The following is a 24,962-nucleotide window of genomic DNA, read 5'->3' on the forward strand; positions in this document are numbered from 1 at the left end:
TATTCAGCATTTGCAGGGAAACAGCAAGCCAGCCTCCCTAAACCTGTAGTTTCAAATAGCAGATCCAGTTTTTGAATTAATCTTAACACAGCAAAGACTCCTAAACAACTGTTAGAAGCCATTTTTACTGTTACTAAACAGAAGTTCTCTTGAAGTGATTGCTATAATGGATTGTCACATGTGAGATAAGAACAGATTTCAGAATCTGAAAATTGTAAAACAAATGTCAGACCACATGAAAAGCCTAATCTAGGATAAAGAAAATTATCACTCAGTCCTATATGTGAAACAGTGAATTAAGATTTTTAGAATTAGCACGACCAGAACCAGAGAATACAAACATTTATTTGATATGTGCCTTAGTTACAGAATTCAAAGCTTACTTTCCAGAACACAGCATGTTGTGATTTTAGTAGATTACAAGCAAGGTCTCTGAAAAACAATGAAGAGGTTGAATACTTGTGAATTAAGAAGCATTATCAAGAATGAACACAAAGAGAATTGTGTTACCAAGTTGCCTAAGATGCATGAGTATCACACACTTTGCTGCTGCAGAAACCAAACAACCACAGGTATATCAGAATTAAACAGTACTGATAACACAAAGGCAAAGTACCGCCCCTTTGCAAAACCAAAACAAAGAGAAGCTAGAATATTTATTTAAAAGGTCAATAGCTCTACATTTGATCACACAGAAACTGTACAAGAACCAACTGCTAAAAAGTAGAGCAATTTTGCGTGGCATAAAATTAAAGGCTTTGGTGCTCGTCGTGGTAGCATAAACTGTTGCAGCTACTCCTGATGGACGATATCCTGAGGTAGAACAGATTCATAACTACAGTAACAAGCACACCTAAAGGTTTTTATTCTACTGAAAAAAAAAAAAAAAACTCCTTCAGGTATGTATCTGATGCATTACAATACACCTTTCCACTTGGCAATCTGTGTACTGCACTCAACGGTAACAACTGACATTAAAGGCATCACAGGGTAAACAGAATCAAAGCATTTTCTGATCCACTTGATATTACATTTTTTAAAACAAAAATGAAGTAAAACCCCTACCAGGAAGGATTTAAAAAAAAGAAGAAAAAAAGCTGTACAGAGTTTTACTGGAGTTTCATATTTTTTTCACAGCTTAATTGCAATAACAATTTATTAAACGGTTTAAACAGATATCTTGCACTCAACCTTAAAGACATGTTGAAATATGGAAACATAGTTATTAAACAATGTACACATATACCTAGGAATAAATGCACTTATTTTTGTAAATCGTCTCCCCGTGTGTCTCGCACTCTCCACAGGTAACAGAAGCCTGAGTGGTCCAATGGTTAAAGAAATGGGGTTGTAACCAGGAGGTCTCTGGTTCAAATCCCAGCTCAGCCACTGACTTGAGCAAGTCGCTTAACCTTCTTGTGCTATGACTTTTGGGTGAGATGTTGTTGTAAGCGACTCTGCAGCTGATGCATAGTTCACACACCCTAGTCTCTGTAAGTTGCCTTGTACTAAAGGTGTCTGCTAAATAAACAAATAATAATAAAGTTTTTTTATGTGAACTGCAGACCTGCTAATTAGCTCTCCACTTTTGAGAGTCAGGCATAACAAAGGCTGTGCTCCTTGGATTAACTAACAAATGAATAAAAAAATTAATTAAAAATGCCAGAATTGCAAATGAATTGGCTCTGTTTTTCCACCATGTATTTATTTTGCATGTGTATCTAGGCACAATACTGCCACAAAAGGCGGGAAACCCAAGGCACCAGTGTCTATATTCGTGTCTTATTTTTCACACTGTAAGCATCATTTAGTTTTCAATTCTGTCTAATTCCAGTTAAAAAGATTATTTTTCTAAGTAGAGAAATATGTCATCCTGGTTTAAGGACAGAGCAGACTTCAAGCTTGTGGTTCCATGGATTATTACTCATACTTTCACATCTGGACTGTGCATTATAAATACAAAATGATCAGAGTGTTGACCCAAGAAACTAACATAAATACCACTCAAGTGTTTAGCAATGATGTGGGAACTAGCCTAGAACAGTTTTGCATTAGACATATACATCAAAACAATATTCTACATACCAGCAGCTTTTGTTTTTTGTTTTTTTTTTATGAATAATACATATTCTTTGTTTTGAGCTTATGCAAGAATAGATCTAGTATAGAATACAGCCACATCCTCTCTTTAATACATGATTCTGGAGACAAGGTGTTCATCACAGACAATCAGCTGCCATGTGTAACTAACAAAGACAAATTAATTTACATTATGAATACATACAAAACCATATCAAGACACCAGCAAACATTAAAATAAAATGTATGACATTACTTGTATGTATACTCAGCCTTAACAAGTTTCAACTAACTTTCTGTATACCATAACATTGATTAAACAAAAATCTTTAATGTAAAAAATAAGGAGTTATTTATTTGAATCATTACTTTAAAATTTCAAAACAAAGAAAACAAATATTTACATGAATTCTTGAAGCCAATGCCTCAGTATTGATGTTGAACAATTTATGGCAACATATTAAATTTAGAAAGAAATGAATAAACAGCTACAAAGATCAGACACTGCATTTAAAACAGAAACCCCTTGCACAAGCGTTTCTATTTTTGAGCACAACTAGACAAAACTTTGATCGTGCTTGTTCCTTCCAAGTGTGTCCAGTCCAATAATGGGTTTAGGACACAATCTTCATCGAAGCACAATCTTATGTATATGAAATAAAACATGGAGACGTTGCTATAAAAGGAAAAAAGAACAAAACGCACCCATTCATCACACCACCAGCAAACCGAGAACTTAAACACAACATCCAAAAGACACGGGTTCTACATAAAAGCAAGTAAAACTGGAGGTTTCAAATTTAAAATGAGATGGCAAGTTTTCTTAGTTACTAAATGGAGAAATAGTCATTTTCAGAGCAGAATATAAAAGAAAAAACATGATTGTATATAACATGTTATATATCTGTAGTAATTACTGTGGCAGATCCACAAGGACATTACCAAGCCTTGTAAACGACACAAAAAAGTAGAAAATGTTTTTCTACAGAAACGTGAACAATTGCTTTTCCTGTTAACTGGTGCCTCCAGATAACCCTACAGCTTGTTTTCCCAGCATTTTGCTGTATAGATAATTGCTGTGGTAGGTATTCCATGTGCAAACTGTATTAATATGCCACTATCCCCAGATCAAGCCCTTCATAACCAATAAGATGTGTATTGATATTACAATATACAGGTGCTATCCTGTTCAATAGCAACATCAAAAAAAATTTTATGGCAAAATCAGGCACAAAAAACCCTTAAGCCTGACTACAATAACAAGTCTATGTGAGGCCTTTGATTGGACATGTGTATGTTACTTTGTCATCTAGTGCTAAGCAGTACAGATTTGGGCAAAGTTATGGGCTGGGATGGAGTATGGGAGAGGGTTCACTTTGCTAAAGCTAGATAGCATACCTGTACATAAACAGCAAATGCAAAACAATTCCTGTAAGGCAATATACATAGCTCTAAAAACAATAAAGTAGCTGTTTTCAAGCTATAAACCATGGAGGGAAAGCTGTATTGGACACCTTCTATTCAAAACTGTCCAGATTTCCTTAGGAAACAAGTGGAACTCATATTTCCTACCGAAAACATAATTAAATGATTATGCGATTCCTAAGCTCTTGTATCTGGGCCCATAGCAATACCTCTGTGTAACACTGTCCTCAGTGCCAGGTGCACTGTGTCTGGTTGGATTTGTCTTTATTCTCGCTCCTCTTGACGGTGGATGCCAGTTTTGCGGTGATGGCTGAAGTGTTCATAGGCTGCTGCTGGATTAGGTTTAATCCTCTGCGTCCTGCAGGCCAATTTCCTCCTCTAGTCAATCTGTGTTCGGTTTCTTCAGTGAAAAGGCATAGATGTTGAAGTGCCCACTCAGTTGGTGAACCTGCGCAACACATGAACAAACAGAACGCTTAACAGAATGCAAAGCAAGGGTGCTTACAGAAAAGAAATCTTCACAACAGCATGTACAAAAAATAAATATAAGAAACATGAAACATAAGAACTTACCACACACACTCCGTAGTGAATGTGTGCTAGTGCTACAGCTGCCGTCCAAACATACAGGATAAGAGTTTCATAGTGCTGCGCTAGTCCTGACAGGATCACTAGGACTACCAGAGCCATAGGCAGCAGTAGCCAGCTCAGAGGCTGGCATCGAGTTTTGCTCATCTGACAGACTATCAGCTTACACTAGAAAAAGAGAGGGGGGAAAGCAGATATTAATGCTGTGAACTAAAACAAATCACCACCAACTGCATAGAGCAATCATGTGAATTTGTAAAAGTTACCAGAAACAGAATTCATTATTCCAAATGTATTTAAAACTTAATCATATACTTGAAACTAATACGATTTTTTAAATATGTAATCAAATTTAATATTCAATATAAAAATATAAAAACACCCTTTCTTCAAACAAGAACCTCATGCTGCGATTTACTTGCTTTTCACTTACCGTAATGTTGGCAAAAGCAGTTCCCACCATGAAGTAGAATATTCTAGGCTGTTTCTCAATGATGTCGGATGGCGAGAGGCAGACCCACAGTGTTGACAGAATAAAAAGCAGCGCAGGCGATAGGAAGGGTAAAAAGGACTCATAAAAAGAACTGTACTTCAGAGTGTTATTCCTGTATGCCCTGTGGGGAAACCACTCAGAATTAGAAATGGGAATGGAGAGTGCCATACATTTTAAAACTCCCATTTTATAATTCCCTCTGTAATTTATGGAATGGGAGGGGATGGGATCGGATGCCCGATCTACATAAAACAATAGCCAAGAACACACCAGCTGAACCGTTTACCAGAATCACTTCCTAAACAAATTTAGAAATTCATTCTTGAAGACTCATCAATTAAAGAGGGAAAACTGTTTCAGCATTAGGGGATGAGAAAGTGGTCATTGGGTCATTCCATGACAAATCACCCCAAAAAGTTGGATTTTAAACTCCAAGAACCAAACTTGGTTCTTAGGGTTGTTTCAGGGAAACAAGCTCAAATTACATTTTTAGACTGATGAGGTCATGGGGTCAAAAGTTAGAGAGGTCAAAATGTGATTGACTGGTATCCCCATTAACATTAACAACCTTTTACTCAAAAACAGTTTGTACTACAGACTTGTGGAAGGTGTCATTTTATTGGAAACTGCATGGCAAATTCAAAAAAGGTATAAAGGTATATGAAAAGACAACAAAAGTAAGTTACACCTTTGACCTTAGACTTTGGGGTGAAATCCCAAAAATAAAAATCTCAATTGACAAAAAAATGTTCAGGTGATGTTTAGCACCACGGTAACTGGCATCGCACTGAAGAATGCTTTCCAAACATGGTGTTTCGCACGGTATGGAGTGATCGATAGTAAATTGATTGCTCTATATTATGCCGTTCTATAGAGAATTTTTTTTTTGAGAATTTTAATGAGACGCAAAGTTTCAAAAAGTAAGCCACTAAACAGGCATTGATTTTCATTGTCAGAACAAGAATTTGGTAAGTTAATAATTTCAACATGAGAATTTACGGTATTAACAGTAAATACCAACGATAACTAAATGTGTTAAATTCCAGTCGCTGAAGTCCTAAATCAAAATTGATAAAATTAAAAAATTAAAAAATCAGGATGTTGCCAATCACATGGCACTGGCAATATTACTAACCTGTAAATAGACATGTAATACTATTTAAATGGGATCCGTATACGAGCTGAATTCCATGGTAAAAATGCTTTTTTACCAGGGTGATCATCGGTGAGACACTTCTCTTACGAAGACACTATTGGCATAACACTGGGACAGGCTGAGACAGTTCAGGTTTACAGACTCCCATCATCACCAATGCATTTACCAGACAGGTGTGTAGGGCTAATCAATTGATCAATGATAAGCCATTTGTGTATCTCAATTACAACTGAGAAACATATTAATAATAATAATAATAATAAACTTGTGAAGTACTGTATTTTGTGTATTTGTTGCACGTACAGACTGCATTTGCGGTTTTCATGTTTATAATAGCCTACGTGCTTACCCTTAAGAAAAAAGAAAAGAAGGCACGTATTGGGACTTGTGCAAAGCATGACGTTCGTTTAATTACAGTGCTAGGTGTAATTAGACTGACAGAATTGGGGGAGACTGTAGCTGGCACGACAGCGTCTATGTTGCCCTTTTTGTACAAGTTTGTAGTTTCCAAATGTACAGTACATTGGGAGTGTGTTTTTTGATGATATTGTCATGTAAATAGTTCTGTTTTCAGCTTAGATAAACATTTGACCACAAAGATTCATGTTAAATTGGGATACATAATGTGCAAGTTAAAAAGCTATACTTCGGTCTGCTTAGCTAATTCTAACATTAGCATCTGCCCAACAACTCACCATAAAATGGTAGGATATTTCCCTACAGTGTTGTTGTCTTCTGTAGAATAGTTAAGTAAGACAAAGCTAATTTGCACTATCAAAAGATCGTTAATGCTTTTGCCAAAACATATTTTCAACCAGTACATTTAGTTTCATATTACAGTTTAAAGTGATGATGTTACTTTAGTTATGAAACAGTCATTTCAAAATCCCATATACCGTGGGAATTTAAAATCTGTACATGGTCCGTGTAATGTTTCAAAACAGAAACCAGGTTATAAACGAGCACACAGAGCAACTGCACAATACAAGCTCAATCAAAAACTATTCCCTGACTGATATGGTCCCATGCTAAGATTTGCCAGCACCGTCCATGGGCGTTTGATAGGTTTTAACAACTACATTCCAACCCGCCATATTTTACAAAAATAACAAAGTTAACAGGAAAGCAAACAATAAACCATGTACTTTTTCTTCTAGAAAAATAAATCTAAATGCTTACTTGAAAACATTGTACAGGCTCATTGGAAGGGTTACTGTAAATGCACAACCTAGCAGAGATATAGAAAAAGAATATATTTAGAAGTGTATATCTCACAGATGCATACATTTGTTTACAGGAGATTATCTTAAACCAAAGCAATACACTAACTGTAGCTAACTATCAGATTATTTGACGTTCCGATCCACATTTTTATCATTTAAATAAAAAAATAAAATAAAACCCTGTAAAATTAGATGATCAGTATCTGGTCTCCATTATATTCACAGACACTGCACAAATCAGGGAAAGGAATCTTACCCAGGATCATAATTGTGAAAAGGTCTCTATAGTGGAAACCCATAAATATGGGTGCATACCAAGTTTCTACACCAACCACAGACGTCACAATGTACACGACCGACATAGTCTGGAAAAGAAAGTGAAAGATCAACAAAGCAGGTCACCTCTGTGAAGCTTTCAGTTAACATAGGCACAGCCAAATCGGTGAATGTGGACAGCATCTTTCTACCTTACATCAGCGTTCTACTTAAGTGTTTTTGCGATGTCAACAACTGACCCTACTAGATACTGAGGCAGGCCCATGTTAACTCATTAATTAACCTAGCTCTGCTCTAGTTCTTTTCTATCAAAATGAGATCTTACGCCATTAATTAATAACACTTATTAATCGAACAACATATGCATTATCATTTTATATTTATATGTAATATATTAGACAGCAATGAGGGACAAACTAAGCTGCATGATCTTAGGTGCTGCAAGGTCTATTCAGCAAGTTGATCTGTTTTCAGCAAAGTAGACTGAAGACACTTGGTTACATGAGGTGGAGTAAGACAGGATGTATTCGGTGCCTAACCAGAGGGTGCATTTCAATACCGAGCAGCACTATATAAAACAAAAACCTCAGCTAACTCCAGGCCAGCATTGCATTGCAGTGTATTTGTGCTTACCACTTGGCTGATGTCATATCCCCAGGGCAGGAATAGCACCCCCGTGTTGTACTTCTCCCAGTGTGAGAGGATGAATGAGAAGAGCACCACCCACAGGATATAGTAGAGAGTGCGCACGCCCACCCCAGATTCCACCCTCCCGAAGACAGAGTACACTGTCACAACGAAGAACAAGCAGGCCCAGCTATCTAGCCCGTGGTCAAACAGCTCCCCCAGTGGCGTGCTGGAGTTCGTCCTTCGAGCTTGCTTCCCATCTACACCATCTACAACGAGGCATGCAGCATTAGACCAGCTTATGGTCAGGTTATATCAGGCTTATGTCAGCAAATTATTAATTTAGTCTGGTAAACATTTAAACATCTAATTTCTGACACATACTTGTACAACATTCACAAACAATTAATACAAAACCTTAGTTAAGAATTTCAACTTTCAAAAGCTGCCCATAAGTATACACAAATGTTCTCTTTGTGATGCTCTGCTTATGCAATGTTGGTACCAAGTATTGACCATCAAATAAGAACTGTACAGCTGTATATTAAATCCTGAATCATAATGTTTGGGCAGGTATTAAAAGCAGAACCAGTCTCTGTAGTTGCCCAGAACAACATGATCAATACATAGGATAAGATCTGACGAATAACTGACTTCATCTGATGCATAATAAATTAACTCTTACCTAATGTATATGCTGTGAAGTTTAGTAGACCTGCTACAATCCACACCCAGCTTGGTACATGCACATGGTCTGGTGCTGTTTGAGGAATAAAAACACATAAATTACTTTAACTGTAAGAGGGACTTTAATACAGAAAGTCATACCAATCAGTCCTTCAAAGTTATTTTTGTTAATTACAAGCATCAGAAATCTGTAGTGGAACCAATGACATCTGATCCAGCTTTATCATTATCATTGATCATATCATCAATTGACGGGCGTATTATATATATCATATATATACTATATATATATATATATATATAATATAATGGTAACTAGTATATTATTATTTATATATTCATGTTGCTTTTCACCAGGAGTACCAACCAAAAGGCTACTTTGAAACGAACGATAGGTAAAGGACTAGGACAAGAAAGAAATTGTTATAACTTGTACGCTCTTCTTGAATCTTGCATGGCTTTGGTATTTATTATTTTTGTTTATGTATGTATGTATGTATGTATGTGTATGTATATATGATATATATATATGTATGTGTGTATATATATATATTTATATTTACACACACACACACACAGCCATATTTACTAAACCTCTATCTTGCTCCCTTGAAAATGCCTTCCCCTTCACAGTGTGACACAGCATTACCTAATGCAGGGGTTTTCAGTCCAGGGGTATGCGTACCCCTGTGGGTACTTCCTAGGATCACAGGGGGTACGCAGGATGACTCAGAAATGCAAAAATAAAAATGAAAAGAAAGAAAATAATGATCTTGAATTGATTTTTTAAAATCGTATTTTATTTCCTCGAAACCACTGTACATAAATAAATATATATATATATATATATATATATGTCCAGCAGCCCAAAGTCTACCAAAATTCTCATCCACCGGTAAGCATGGGTGATTTAGGCAGATTTTTCTGCAGAGTAACAACTGGCACAACTGCATTTTAGTAATAACGGTACGGCTGGTTGAACTGTTTCAGTTTTTGACAGAGTACATCCAGATTATCCTGTGTAACGTTTTGAGTAAAAAATTAACACATTTCTTACTTGCAAAAGAAAAATGAAGGAAGAACGAGAGTCTACACAGAAAGTGCAAAGCACTGTTTTTCTGTCTAAAATCATTTTATTATTTTTTATATTCTTTTTTTATTCTTTTATTCATTTTTATTCTTTGGGAGTTTTTATTCTCGCAGAGATTTACGATGGTGGATCGCTGTGACACCATGCCTCTTGGCAGCTGCTTTCTATAGAATGTCTCCAGACATTAGATTTGCTCCAACTGCCACAACATTATAAGATCACTTCATGTGTAGCGGATGTTAGGGCCCCTAGACCCACGCAGTCTGATCTGCACAGGATTTGAGGGAGTTGCACAGATGGGGTTCTAATACTTGTTGCAGAGGAAGTTAATTTAGTAATGGCAATGTTTAAAGAGTAAGTGGTGGGTTTTTTGAAAATTATAGCTTTATACATCCCCACGTGTTGCAACAATTGTTTAACTGTTTAGAAGTTATAAAGTGTAAAAAGTCAGAATGTTAAAGTCTGTTTCAAAGCTCTTTTCAAAATATCCGTGAGGTTTGAAAATCTGTCCTCTAAATCACTGCAGGAAGAGTGATTAAAAAAAAAAAAAAAAAAACATAAGTGCTCTGGCTTTACCTGTTCCATACCACATCAGGGATCGTTACTGCCGAGTTACCTGTTAGACAATGTGGGCAATTATCCTTACACTATCAATGCAATAGAGCTAACATTTTGAAAAGAGCTTTGAAACAGACTTTAAAAAGTTATAAAAATCTAAAAACAATAGTCAGCTATCGCAACACATGGGGGCGTGTAACACTATTTTTCGGTTATCCCATTACTTACTCTTCGAAGTGTTATGCCGGCCAGTATACATTTTGGGAAAAAACATTAATAAAAAAACTAAATTTGAACGTTACTTTGCTGATCAGAGGTAACTAGCCAATACCTAGTTTTTTACCTTTACCTACCTAGTTTTCTTTTTTGGCATTGATTTTACAATTTAGGTCACAGTGTGCCAATATATTAGAGGTTTACAGTGAATACCAATTAGTTGCAACTATGATAACTGCAGACTCCTGTTAACTTTCTTAAAAAAATGCACACACAGTAGATTCCTGTTAATTGCATATCCAATGTGCCTAAGAGTTGTATGCATTTAACCAGAATAAGGCACATACATTTTTCTAAGAAATGTGCGACACAATTGTATGCAGTTATCAGGAATACAATTAAAGCTATTACAGTGTATATGTGACTGGCATACGCTGGTTAATTGCATAAAACTGCTTGGCCCATGGGCTATGCAACTGACAAGAATCTACTGTAAAATGACTTAGCATTGTGTGTTTCTGGTATTTTTTAAAATTGGATTTCAGAGCTACTTTCATGAATTGAATAAATATAGCAGATAATGAACATTCCAATAGCCTAATTGTGTGTGTCTACAATTAGAAAAACAGGAACTTGAGCACTGACACTAAAATTAGTTTTCCTAGAAGTATTAGGGGCAACGTTTTCTTGCATTCACCTAGTTTTTTCTGGCAACACTGAGTGGCCTGCAGTGAGGATTAGACGTGGGCTATGAAGATAAACCCGTACCCAGGTGCGTTGTGTTTGGAGGAGTTCTCCAATAACAGATGAAACCATCACCACAATATATAACGATATAATAGAAAAATATTCCAGGAGTAAAGAATACGTTGTGTAGGACTTACTTTACCCCAGTGAATTAACTACAAAACAAAGGATGCCAAATAACAGTTCAAGTTAAGTTTCAGTTTTGTTTATTCCTGAAATAAATAGTATATAACGTTGACACCGCATTTTATTAATTTTTTTCATTGCCGTTTCTTCACAGTAAACAGCGACCATAGACACGTTTTCATAAACTAATAACATGAGGTTTACTTCTGCCTTTTTGTAGCTGAACAAGCAAACTGAAATTTAACTTCAAATAAAACAAATGTGGAAATGGCGTTGTAAAGTGAAGGGGACGAAAACTCTAAAACACTACACAGCATTTTCAGGAAGTTTGGTACTGTTTGATCGAGGCATTTCAGAATGACGTGCTTGTCTTTTTTCTGTCCTATGAGATTCTGACTCTGAAGCAGCATAACGCATTTGTACCAGATCGCTTTCCATAGCGATCACTATGCCATTTGCCTTTTTTTTTTATTTAAACTCGTGCAAATTCTGGCGAGACCGTAAATAAGTGCAATGTATTTTTGTCATTTCTAACGAATATGAACATCTGATTCTTGTATCCAAATACACGTCAAAAGATATTCGTTAGAATATTCGGACAGTTGTCCCAGCACTACTTTTTATGGGTACATTCTAATGCAACCAAATACAAATGACAACACTCAAAGTTTAGCATTTGAAAAGCCTGCTTACAAGAGCTGACAATACTAGAATCACGTGAGCATTCCAGGAAGAAGCGGAAAGATAAAGGATTGTAGCTTTTTGGGTCTCGAACATTAATATTATAGAATTAACAGAGTGACATTACCTTTGCTCCTGTTTTGAATGCGCCCAAAACACTAAAAGTAATTTGGGCACAGAGTCGCAGTAGTGAGGGAACTAAGTTTTCCTTTCGATCATTTCACTTTGCCAGTTTTAATAAATCAAGTCCATAGTCAATGCAGGAGTAAATCATTGCTGTTAAATCTGTTTACAGTAAATGGAACATATTCTGAACTGCTCTCTGGGCATCCATATTTTTTCCACATCCACAAGCTTTAAAAATAGCCAACTCTGAGCATATGTTTTAGTATGGTCTTTAATGGTGGGTATTTGTAGATCTGGCAATGCTAAAAACTATGGTTTAAGGAATCTGTTATGTCTATTTACTGACTTAACTATTAGTACTGTACAGTCAATCACATTCCTTTAAGAATTTAGAGACCTGAAGAGATGGATTTTCAATACCTTTTTGATACAACTGCTAGGTAACCTTGCAAATACATTCAAATTCAGGAAATGTGAAAAATACAGAGCTCAATATTAGAGCTCATCAAAAAACATCTTCTGAAAATAGGTAATGAAATGTTTATGAGTATACATGATTCGGTCAATAATCCACACTAGCAACGTTGGTACATGTATCACTGCTGCAGACAGCTACACTTTCTACAGGAGTCAGTTCTAGACTTACTTTCACAGTTTATCAATTTTAATTCAGCTTAATAACCTACAAACCATACATACTGCACACACATCATGGTACAGAGTTAATGTGAAAATTGTGCACCTTTTTTCTAAAACAAAGAGCATACCTGAAGCATAGAAGTCATAGTCAAAAAAGGCTAACATTAAAAAGTTAAGAACAAGGAAGATGAAACCCGTAAATGTGATCAGGTTTGGTGCCAGCCACGTGGGTAAAAACTGAAAAAGAGGAGACAGAAAAGAACTGGGTTATTATTGTGCATCATATAAAATGAGCAAGAGCCAAGGCTACTAGTAACATACCTGTGTAACTAGTATCTTTTATTTATTTTTTTTGCTCGATCAATGCCGATCCATATCTATAGCAATTAGACGCCATTACAGTACGTATTAAAGTTGACACTGTGCCATTGTGAGATACAACTCCCTTCAGCCATATCAACAGCTATAAGAATCAATGAGATACAAACCATAAAAACATGCTCTGCAAGTAACTGAATTACAAAATGCCTTGAAATGGTTTTTATTATCATCCACTTTGCAGCCTATCAAGCCAGGTTTTTGTCAGATGTCTTAACTAATTCAAGAAAGTACCAATTATTTATTAAGAATATGACAGATAAGATACCAGACCACTTACCTTGACTACAGAATTCCAAAATGGGTGCATTACATAGACAGACAGTGGATTGGAGTCGACAGCGCTGTACTGTAAAACACAAAGAAAAAACACACACAAGCACGAGTAGCAGTTAGAGACACATGTTATAGATTATGTATAACAGTACTCTGCAATAACAAAAGTTTATCAAATGTAATATAGTAAGCATGGGGGGTGGGGGGCATGTTTCAGAAAATGGAGGGATGACTGAACAGGGAATATGTAAAAATGTGCCATAGGCAAATAAGGGGCCCCATGGTCACAGGAAGCAGCTGAGCCAAGCTGCAACAGCACTTCTTTTATAGTTGGGATGCACTGAATGGGAGTACAATCAATGATAGCCTGTGAATTATTTATCTCTTGCACAGTACCTGTAACTAAGAAATGTACAGGTTTAGGTACTGAACATCAATATGAAAACTATGCATAACATAAACACAACTAACCCAGCTAAAAACCATCTTGAATGCTTTGTTAAATTGTACATTTACTTTTTTGTATATGTCATATTTCTGTATATGTCACATGCTTTGCTTATTTACTTTAATTCCCCAAACATGCATCACCTGTACAGTACAGTAGGTCACAGCAATAAACATGCATCACCTGTACAGTACAGTCTGTTACAGCAATAAACATGCATCACCTGTACAGTACAGTCTGTTACAGCAATAAACATGCATCACCTGTACAGTACAGTCTGTTACAGCAATAAACATGCATCACCTGTACAGTACAGTAGGTCACAGCAATAAACATGCATCACCTGTACAGTACAGTCTGTTACAGCAATAAAACACGCATTGTCTTAATGGGCAAAGTACAACAGCTGATACATTTTATCAACGCAGGACACAATGCTGCAGTGGATTTTAGGGATCAGTTTACAGTGCAGAGACTCTGTTGTAAGCCAACACATTGTACTATGTGGAGAATAAAGCCAGACCCGGATCAGAAGGAATCACTGTCAAATCGTGGGGTACAATGTGAAAGGGTCGAATGCTATGAACATTTTCCAACAATATAGAAGGTGTGCTGCATGGTATTACTGTAGTTATGAGGCGAGGAACCAGTTTCAAGGGCAGCTCGTTTGTGCTGCACAGTATTACTGCAGTATGAGGAACCCGTTTCAAGGGCAGCTCATTGTAAGTAGTTACAGTGCATGCCAGAGAACGATACATTCACGGGATTACTCCCAGTAATAATGTTAGTCCAGCAATGGAAAGGCATCTCTCTTCCACTGAGCTGCTGCGGTGCCCTGTTAGTTAAGCAAGCTGCAAATTTGTTCACTGCTAGCTACAACTGAAGCTAAAATGAATGTAGCCGAAAGGTCAAGGTAAATCTGGATGAGGAAAGACACTCATATTTTGTCTGTCCGAACAACAACCGCCAAATCAAAAAACACCACCAATGGGTTTCTCAAGATAACCAGGAAAGGTAGAGGAAGGTCTCCTGAACACAGCAACGCACGGCTTAATTCAACAGAGAACAAACTTTAAAGCTAAATTATGAATGTTAAAGACTAGCCTAATAATCTTTAAATTCAAAATGTACAAAACACCTAAGGTGATGGTAGGTTATGCTCAGCTTGGCTCGTCTTCTGTAAATGAAGGGCTTTACTTTAAATGTTGAACTGCTGATCTACCAATTGTTTTCTGCAAGTTGGTGGATTCTGCATTATTACAATAAATAGAGATTCAATGATTTGGTGAAGGGTTTTTCACAAATAGCATACTCCATGTAACAAATAGAGTAAATCTCCCATAACTCAAAACACTCAGCTGTAGTACTACTATAGACTTTATTAAAGTTTGCTTCAATTTTCTTCTCCATAATTTCAATAGTTTCTTTTGTGTCTATTGTAAAATTAATTCGGAAAAGCGCATTATTTTTACATAAAGCCAAAGACCAGGGAAAATCATTAGAAATAAAACCAGAAATCTCTTTAACACCATAACATACTGAGATTTATTTCTGTATATTAGGGGACAACCCATTTACATAAAAAGACATATAATACACAATCTACCAGACATCTTGGATAAAAAAAATACATTACTATTATTTGTAATTTACTCAAGTAAATAACAGATCTTACAGAAATCTCTTCTCTTTGCCATTAAGCTCCCTGGCCTGACAATACTTTATTTCCGAATTCACCTCAAATGCTGTAGCATTATAACTGCCATCTCCTTAATTATTTTATTTATTTATCACAGAGCTGGTAAATCTAAACCTATACCGATTATTTTATAGACTGACGATGAGCTGATAAATCTAAAGATTAACCAGTTAATCTATAGATTTAAAATTACATGAACCGCTACACACACACAGACACACACAGAGGATGGGAATTTTAAACGTTTAAACTCTAAAGAAGTGGTTAAACGTTGAATAATATGCTACACATATTGAATGTATTAATGTTAGTAATTTATCATCATATACATCAGACTGCTGTTTTGTTTCGTGTATTCACTTTGTGGCCTCTGGGCCAGCACAGGTACATCTAATAGTGCAGTACAAATACAAAGATACACAAAATAATACAAATACTTTTTAAAAGACCAAATTAACCACTGGGCTTTTTTTTCTAAGATTCTATTGATTATAAGATCGTTACCTTTATTAAAAATGTGCAAGTTAATCAACTAATGCCCATAAATTAACCAATCAAAAATCTGAATAGAGTGGCAGCCCTAATTTCAGTATATACTTTGGTGTGTATGTGTTTTTATTTATTTTTATTTTATTTTTTTATAAACTTTAGTTAAGTCTGTTTGATGTTAAAACGTTATTTGCTTATTTAGTATTTCTTGGCTTACAAAAGACTAACCAGGCCTGTCAGTATACATCAGAATGTAATATAGAGCATGTGTGAGTATGTAGATAAGGGTTTAACACGGATACCTGCATAGCATTTAAACGTTCATGAAAATTCACCAAAAGCACACCCCTATACATATGATTTACTTATCTATGTATTGTCTGTTCTTTTCAGATAATTCTTAAGTAATGTATTATTAGAAAAATTAAGCAGTGAATTGGGCTACACGTTCTGGATCATGTTCAAAATGTGGTTAAATATAGAATATAGGTTATAGAAATCAGACTTCACTTAGAACTTGTCATTTTACCGATGGATCAACCTGATAAATCTTACATGAGGCTAGTTAACAAAGTTTTTGAAATATTACGGATCAAACCTTTTACATGTATAAAAAAAGCTCTGGACCAGTGACCTTTCTTTAACACGACTCAGTTTTGATTTCTACAGTGTTTCATTATAAAAGCAGTACAGCAATTCAGGTTTTTAATCAGTGTTGTGTTTATTAAAGGAAAGTGTTAAACAAAGAAACGCAAGTACTGTTCTTCAGAAGCCGGTAATTATTCCCTAAGTAAGGCAGTTCAAAATACTTGCCATGTCAAAAGCACTATTTTACTATATAAAAAAAGACACTCTGAAGCAAATGCAAAGTGTAATAATACATAAACAGGTCTGAATATAATTTAATTAACAGAGAATAAAAACAAACTAAACTAACAATTACCTAGCCTATATTTATCGAATCATTGTATCTAGTATCCAAACTGCCCAGCATTTGTGTTGCAGTCACACTGCCGTTAACGTTAGAGGTTGTAAAAAGTGCTGAGCGGACTATGGTGGGTCAAACCAATGTTCGTGTAAGGGCCGTTTTATTGTGGGTTTTTATTTATTTATTTACTTATTTTTAATGTTGGACTTACGGTGTCTTATGAATGACTTTTTTTACATTTTAAACTGTTTACAGGCAAAACCATAACAAAACATAGAATAAGAGTGTGTTTAAATGGAAAAAAAAAAAAAAAAAAAAGTGGAGTGGCAAAATACATAGTTTGCCTCCCCTGTGCTCTATAAAATTACAGTTCAACAGGACAAAAATATATTAAAAGGTCACAAGTCATCAAGTACCTGCGAAAAAATTACAGTTTTCCACCCCAGACTTTTTTTTTGGCATTTTTCAACATTTACTCGGACGTGTTCGCCAGAGGAAAAAATTAAATGGCCAAGGATCGCAGTGCATCAAGACCACCTGCAACAATGCCGGCGCTTCGATTGAAACATGCCAACAACTGTTCACAGTAAAATGCTACTGTGCGAGAATCTAGCCCTAAAAAGTATTGCAATTCTTCAGGAACATATACACGTTGGGAACTGACCTATCTCTACTGACTGCATGCTGTGGAGTTTTCTGTAATGGAAGACCAAAGCTAATCCAACAAATATTTTATCCATCTGCCTTACAAGAGACCTGTCATTAGGCCAATTTGTTGTTATTGCACAGCAATTATTTTTTGTAAAATTGTGCTAGCAGGCTGGACTTTGTTTTTTTTTCCCTGTGTCAACACCATTCAGGTAAGTCTACTTGAAAATAGCAAACTATTGGCTACATGTAGCATTGCATTAGGAACAGTTAGGGTTAGTGATATGCAATCTTATTAAATAGTACTTTAATTCCTTAATTGTAATTACATCATACAGATGAGAAAGTACAGTCTTGTAACCCTTTTATACAGACATGTATACCAGGTCATTGCTTCCTCAACTGTAAAACTAAGTTAAAATGACAAAGCTAGTAGACCTACTGTACACTAACATGCTCATAAAGTTCTGCTCTTCCAATTTTAGAGGCTGGCAGATTCAGGGCCATGACTATTCACCATAAAATGTACACATCGACATTTAAAGGAATCTCTATCCTCAATGCACTGAGAAACCTTTGTGTGTGTGTGTATGTATAGATATAGATGGACATAGATACACAGTATATAAACAAACCTCTTAAATATACTGCATTTGAAGGTGAAGTTTAAACTGGACCAATTAATCTAAAGTATCACTAACATTAAAATGGCATAACAAATCTATGGTTATGTCATTCTGTCACATTGTCTAAACAGTTACAGTAAAATAGGTGAGGCACTCACTTGCTGCCGGATCCTAGGTGGGATGACATTTGACCCAGATGTATGAATTGCAGTTCATTCATTTCTGAAATGCACTGTAGTAATATGACACGTCAACACATTTGTCGTGGACAGTTTGAGGACATGACCTTTGGAGCTGGAAAGTAAACTTCTAAAGATTCAACTCTAGATGACTGTGTGGGAGAAACAATCTCCCGATTTCTCAAATAGTCTCTAAATTGTAGTTCCGACATCTGAAACCTTTTTCAAACATATCCTTTAATAATGTTGTGTCAAATCGCACATGACAGAGTTATTATCCCTTGATTATTACTGCTTGAAATTAATTTACTTGAGAATTAATCCACCACCCCCATATCTTCCTCTTGTTCTGAGCAGATCTAAATGTTTTTGCTTTTTTTTTTTTTTCACTTCACTCAAAATAAATGCATAGAGTTTGTTAAACCAACTGTTTTGTGAAATTCCCCCCCAGTTCCAAATGCACAATAAAGTAAGGATGGATATGATTTGCTAGTTAGTTGCTATGTAACAAAAAAGCATTGCTGCCAAGCTGCTGATTGGCTAGGGTCAGAAATGGATCGGCTTGTGATGAAAAAAAAACAACAACAAAAAAAACAAACAACTCCGAGACTTATTGTAAAAATAATACTCATATAAGAAAAGAATAAAAAATAAATAAATAACATTCATCGTGTAATGAAATATGGGAAGTTCGAACAGCCACATTTTGACCACAAAAGAGCTGAATGCCGCTCGGGAGACGCCGGTTTGCCACCCCTGACCTAAACATTCTGCAAACTAACATCAGCTGCTGATAAAATGAAAAAAAAGGTCTCTGGCCATACATACTGTAGGCCTATATGTAGAAATACTGGTCATTCACAAACTGTGCTGAATACTACACTTTCATAAAATACTAATTTGCCTTTATACAATATAATGTGTATTTGAGTCAAATGAAAATTACTGTATTGCTGCAAAATTGTTTATATTTACAACTTGAAAGCCTGCTTAAATGGACAGCAATGCACTTTAAATTAAGTTACTGTATTAAGTATATTTCAGTGTGTTCATACCAGCATCAAGAGGTATTCCCTGTCAATAAGATCATAAGACCTAATGACCAGTGTACAGTATTTAAATCTGAAAATTTATAATTAGAATCAAGATAAAAAATACAGTATGGAACACATGTGAACAGCTAAAACATACAAGGGGTAGGCCCACAATCAGTTTCAATAATTCATTTTGTATACAAAAGTACACAGCACTGGATGCTAGTGTATAATCTCAGTACTGTAAATATCTTCAGTAAATTTATTATCACTGGGTGAAAAGCATAGTGTGTTCTTTCAGTGTCATACTGTATTGCACAATTACTTATATAACCTATGATGACAAAGTGAAAACTGAGAACAGTAGATGTAGGGGGGGTGGACAGTTAATCAAATGTGAAAGCTGTTCTGCGCAGTGCCTTCCTGAAGTCTGAGACAGCACTGTGCAGAATTAGCCTAAGGTCACGGACGCCAGAGTCAGGAAATACCACTACTGTACTTTACTCACCTTGAATATAGTACAGTATATCTGAGCTACAGTACACTCATTGAGCGCTCCTGTGTGAATTTCAGAAATTTTAAATTGAATCAATTGTTTATGTAAAGTGTTGATTTGCATTTTATTTTCTTGCAATACTTGTCACTTCATTTTCTAATAATTTTATTCAATTGTGAAGTGTCCCTAGCAGTTTAAAAACATGATTTTTAATGTTTCATATGAAAATATACCTTTGCATTGCTGCAGTGTGCAGAGGGAGCATCAGATTAGACCTGGGTGTTAAAAATCATACAGCATGTATAGGGATATCATGGTATACTGGTTTTACGGTAAACCGCGGTATAAACGGCCACGGTTTTGAAATCGCAACCATTTTTCTGTACCATGGTAACCAAGTTCACCGGTTTAAAGTTGATATGGGCACGTTTTTTTATTCAACGTTTGTCCATCGGTGAGCCACTGTGTTCATTAGAACTAACTAATGAACACAGAGATCTCAAATTCTTAAAACTGCCATTCATGAGACTATCCGAGTAGGCTATAAATAAGTGACGTCATATTTAATATAAATCGCCCTACTAAACAATGACCGCTACCAAACGTGATTGTTAGTAAATTAAACACAAATACTTAAATATCAGCAAGAACAAGGCACTATAACTTTTCATCACTGTCTTCCTATTAATTTACCAAAGAAGTAACAGTAGCTATTATCTATCATATCAGTCAAGAGAAACGCAGTAAGCACACACCAAGGAAGACAGTTAAAAAGTCTATTTACTACTATATAACTAAGTCTAAGATGCTACAGAAATTTGTATTATTTTTATTTCGAACGGTATTGTAAAGATGCTGCCATCTCCTCGAGATGACAGTGGTGTAGGGATTTTATGTATTAAAAAATTAATACCATTTTACTCACATTTAAAAAAAAAAAAAAAAAAAGTCCCCTAGATGCCGCTTAACTGTGCAACAGTGTCAGACCCACCTTAACTTCTCTTCTTTCCTTTGTGTTCATTGCTGTTAACATGCAGTCCACAAAAAAAATTAAAAACTATTTGCAGGCACCATCTTCCCATCAAGTTTTGCATTCTGCTAAGAGATCAGTGGGCGGGCACTGCATCTATTAAAACGCACTTGATTGGCTATTGCTTGGTAACACTTTGCTTCTCTTAACTAATAGGAGGCTGGCCAAACTGATAAAGATGAGGAGGGTTTTCAGTTGCAGTGGTCACATCCTTACCCCCTATGTTCCAGACTGGGCCCAGAAAAAGTTAATATTTTGGTGTTTCTCCGCAGTAGTTTGAAATAAAAAAGCAGCATTATTTTGTTGAGCCTGTGTGAGCTGGAGTGAGCACTTCTTCCAGTTAGGTAGTGCCTGATAAAACCATAGTACCAGTGTGTTGTAACTTTTTTACAACTTTAAGGTTATTATTCTTGTTAAAAAATGACTTGACTTTAGTGCATTTCTTTAAATAGCCATTTAAAAACAGATTACAAAAAAATGACATTATAACTCAGTTCAACGTGGTATATTTTTTGACAGTTACCATATCGTCAAAATTTGATACCGTGACATCCCTAGTCATGTAACCTACAACACAATTATACAGACAAACAGCCATTTCACTTTCACAAAGGGATTACATTAAATTGAAATCTAGGATGAAAAGATGTGTCCCAGGTTTCTCAATTTGCTTCAAGAAGCCTTCAGACATGTTTCAGGAATTATTGTGTAGGCTGATAGAGGCTGAAGGAGAGGGGATATCTCAGCTGCTTCAGTCCCGTCACGCTATGCAGGAGTAGACTTGCTGCAGTCCATGTATTAAAAGATAGTCCCCGGGTATCGGTAAATTTAAATAATGTGCAATGCCAGCATTATTTTATTTACTGTATAGTGTATAATACCCACACATTGTGGAATGATATGAAAGCCCAGTAAAAGCAGTAGCAACCCACATGACTGTCACGTATTCATAACCTAAACTACTTTTTGTTCAATTAGTTTCAGACTTGGTATAAAACACTAGTGCTAAACTTGGCAGCATAGATGAAAAATGATGATGTCAGTCCTTTCATTGTCAGTTACTTAGAGATCACCAGCCTAAATTTTATTTAATGTCTTTTTCTTAAAATTAACCTCGATTTACTGCTGCTCAAGAAATGTGATTTTGTACGACTCTGTACTTTTAAAACTTTTGAGCTTGTTACCTACTGTAGTACATTATTTTCACACTTTACTGGGTGGTGGTTGGATGTGTTAAATGGCTGGATTTCCTTTCTTACTAACTGTACAGTATGTTACTTCCAGAACTAAACACTTACTGTACAGTAGTAATTAATGTCCCCCACCACCCAAACACTTTTCCAGCCACTTCCTTATCTTCTTCAGACTGTAGCCAATATCACAGACTAGGCTATGGGAGCTCCCATCTACAAAGACATTGAGGGATAATCCATGCCAAGTCATCCAGGCCAAGCAAGCACAGACTCTGATTTTTAGGAATGTTTCTATTTATGCTGAATTAATCCTAGTAAGCTATAGAATGAAGCCTGTTAGAATGACCCACGTGTGACAGAACAGTATTTCAATAACTTTGTTATGTAGTGTACACAGTATTCATGGTGAATGGCAATTCTACAGTAGATGGCACTACAAACAAGACAGAGGATATGCAAAACATGTGTCCAAAAATATTTCACATACAAAACCAAGTTAGATAAAAGGGAAAGGATATATGATGATGTGAGGTCTACAAAACGGGCCAAGTATTACATGTGCTACATTCTACAAGGAAATGATTGGCCTGTAGTGCAGTACGCCAATAAGTTCCTATACAATATAATGGACATATTGTCAACTTGTAGAACATTAAACCACCCAGTTTAACCTGTCATTGTGCACAAGACCTTATTGGCATTCAATACTGCATTCAAATCCACCCCTTGCAGAATTCAACCCTCTGTGTAACTGTTATTGTACGTTAATACATCAAATATCTACAGTATTCAAAAGAATATCTTAAACATAAATTATATCTTCACATCCCTGTGCAAGTTGAAGACGTAGAGCTCATGCCCAATATATGTGTGTATTAATTCTGACCACTAGAGTGTTTGGAAACTCCACTAGCGCAGTAGCATGTACCCTCTTAAGAAACTTACTGTTTCTTGCAAACGCATGTGTGTTGCTGTAGCAGCAGTATGGACAATAGCAGTGGCTAACGTTTTACTACACAGTAATGTTTGTTATTTTCACATAGACCAGCGTAGATTAAATGCACTCGATCAACAGATGAGGGGGCCCTACCCAAGGATAGGTGAGACCAATGAAGTCATCCAGCCCTCGTAAGGAACTGCTTTAAAATGTCAATAAAAACATGACCATTATAACACAGCCACCACCACAGCTGCATTCATGTGTTTATTAAATGCTGTGAGACCTCAGCCTACTAGAAGATGCCGAACAGACCGACTCGTTGCCCGCCCAGCCTGTGACTGAAACAATGACAGACATGACACCCTATTCAGCATGATTCACACATGAGAGTTTCAGAAAAAAAAGCTCCACCTTACCTTGTACCTGTCAAACCCGGCTAGCTGTTCTTGACTAACGTACTCGTAAAACACCATGTCTGCGGTAATGTATGTTTCTTCCTCAGCAAAACTGCTAATTAAATAGATTACTTATTTATTTTTCTGACTGCCCTCCCCACTGTTTTTCAGTCTTTCGCTATCTTCCACATTAACACACTCACTCCACACGCTACCTCTCTCTTTCTCTTTCACGCTGACCGACCTCCACTCAAAGCAGAACCCGGCGACTCACCCCAGGTGACGTCACAACGCTTGGGGCTGGCTTTGAGTTTGAATGCAGCGGCCTCAAGCGGTTTGGCGTGAAGTTGCTGGGCAGCTTCCAGTAAATTCATTGCCCTGTGGGGTCTACTGTATGTCTTGATGTAAAATGTGTGTGTGCTGGTGCTGTATATGCCCTTTCAGTTCTGTTTTTACCTATATGACGATGACATCTGTAGCCTGGTGTGTGTGTGTGTGTGTATATATATATATATATATATATATATCTCCACTAGTGTTTTCTACTATAACAACCTTTATTTGCATAAAGAAGGTTAAAACATTGAAATAGCTTGCGTCACTCGATTTACAAGGTGTGGTATCCGAAGCATAATCAACAAGTACACAGAAACATAATCTGTAATTGGCAAGCCCAGGACTGGAAGATCCAAAAAGCTGTCTAACAAGGATGAGCAATACTTATCCTTAATAGAATATCCTTAATGAATAGAAAGAAAACAAGCGTTGAATTAACAGAACTGGTAGAAGGCACCGGTGTCGTTGTCCATCAAATCAACAGTACGAAGGTCACTCTTGAAATCAGGACTTGAAGGATGTGTTGCAGTAAGAATACCTCTTAAGAAAGGGGAACTGGACTAAAAAGCTAAAATATACACAAGAACACAGGAATTGAACTATGGAACAATGGTCAGAGGTGCTTTGGAATGTTTATCACACGGAAATGTTTGATAAACAATGACATTAGTTGCGCTGAAATCCACTGCACATTAACTGTATTTGTATTACACGCACACAGTTAGTGAGCATTAACTAACCGAACTGAATTAATAACGCACTAGATACTTGCTCTTTAAAAAGGGACTAGTGCGGTTGTCGCTGCCCTTTGTAACCGAACTGTGTGTGTATACAAACCGTATTAAGAGCAAAAGGTGAACTACTCCCAATCGCATTTAGCCACTACAGAGTGGTATATTTACATGACTTGAGTCTTCTTCAGGTTCATTTTCAAACCCGCTTTGATGCTAGCCTCGTGTTGTTATATGCGTTCCGGTTTTCAACCCTCTCTAGCCTTTAAACGTCAAATTTCAAGTAACAACCCAGTGACCCATATCACGTGACCACAAATGGCAGCTTTCTAAAAAAAAAAAAAAAAAAAAAAAAAACAGGCTTCAACGTTCTCACGTTAGGAAATGACGCAGCCTTGA

At 36.3% G+C, this 24,962-nt stretch overlaps 1 protein-coding gene across 1 annotated transcript; it reads right to left on the reverse strand.

Annotated features, from left to right (window-relative positions):
- Window positions 1-1,474: 1,474 nt before the first annotated feature.
- LOC121315572 (ethanolaminephosphotransferase 1-like) lies at window positions 1,475-23,770 on the reverse strand. The gene is made up of 10 exons (XM_041249779.1): window positions 23,518-23,770; window positions 13,396-13,464; window positions 12,866-12,974; window positions 8,553-8,627; window positions 7,874-8,136; window positions 7,221-7,329; window positions 6,921-6,969; window positions 4,526-4,706; window positions 4,078-4,260; window positions 1,475-3,952 (listed from the first exon to the last, which is right to left on the reverse strand). The coding sequence occupies exons 1-10, from the start codon at window positions 23,572-23,574 to the stop codon at window positions 3,887-3,889; spliced, it is 1,161 nt and encodes a 386-aa protein (XP_041105713.1). The 5' UTR covers window positions 23,575-23,770; the 3' UTR covers window positions 1,475-3,886.
- Between the last annotated feature and the right edge of the window lie 1,192 nt (window positions 23,771-24,962).

The sequence above is a fragment of the Polyodon spathula genome, chromosome 5, assembly GCF_017654505.1.
Source record: "Polyodon spathula isolate WHYD16114869_AA chromosome 5, ASM1765450v1, whole genome shotgun sequence".
Taxonomy (NCBI): domain Eukaryota; kingdom Metazoa; phylum Chordata; class Actinopteri; order Acipenseriformes; family Polyodontidae; genus Polyodon; species Polyodon spathula.

What these genes read in the sequence shown, in the direction of transcription:
- LOC121315572 (XM_041249779.1), bottom strand. Translation starts at nt 23,574, where the DNA reads ATGGTGTTTTACGAGTACGTTAGTCAAGAACAGCTAGCCGGGTTTGAC. An exon ending in TTTCACAATTATGATCCTGG is followed by an intron (nt 6,970 to 7,220) that starts GTAAGATTCCTT and finishes TATCTCTGCTAG; the next exon opens with GTTGTGCATTTACAGTAACC. An exon ending in TTCACTACGGAGTGTGTGTG is followed by an intron (nt 3,953 to 4,077) that starts GTAAGTTCTTAT and finishes TGTGTTGCGCAG; the next exon opens with GTTCACCAACTGAGTGGGCA.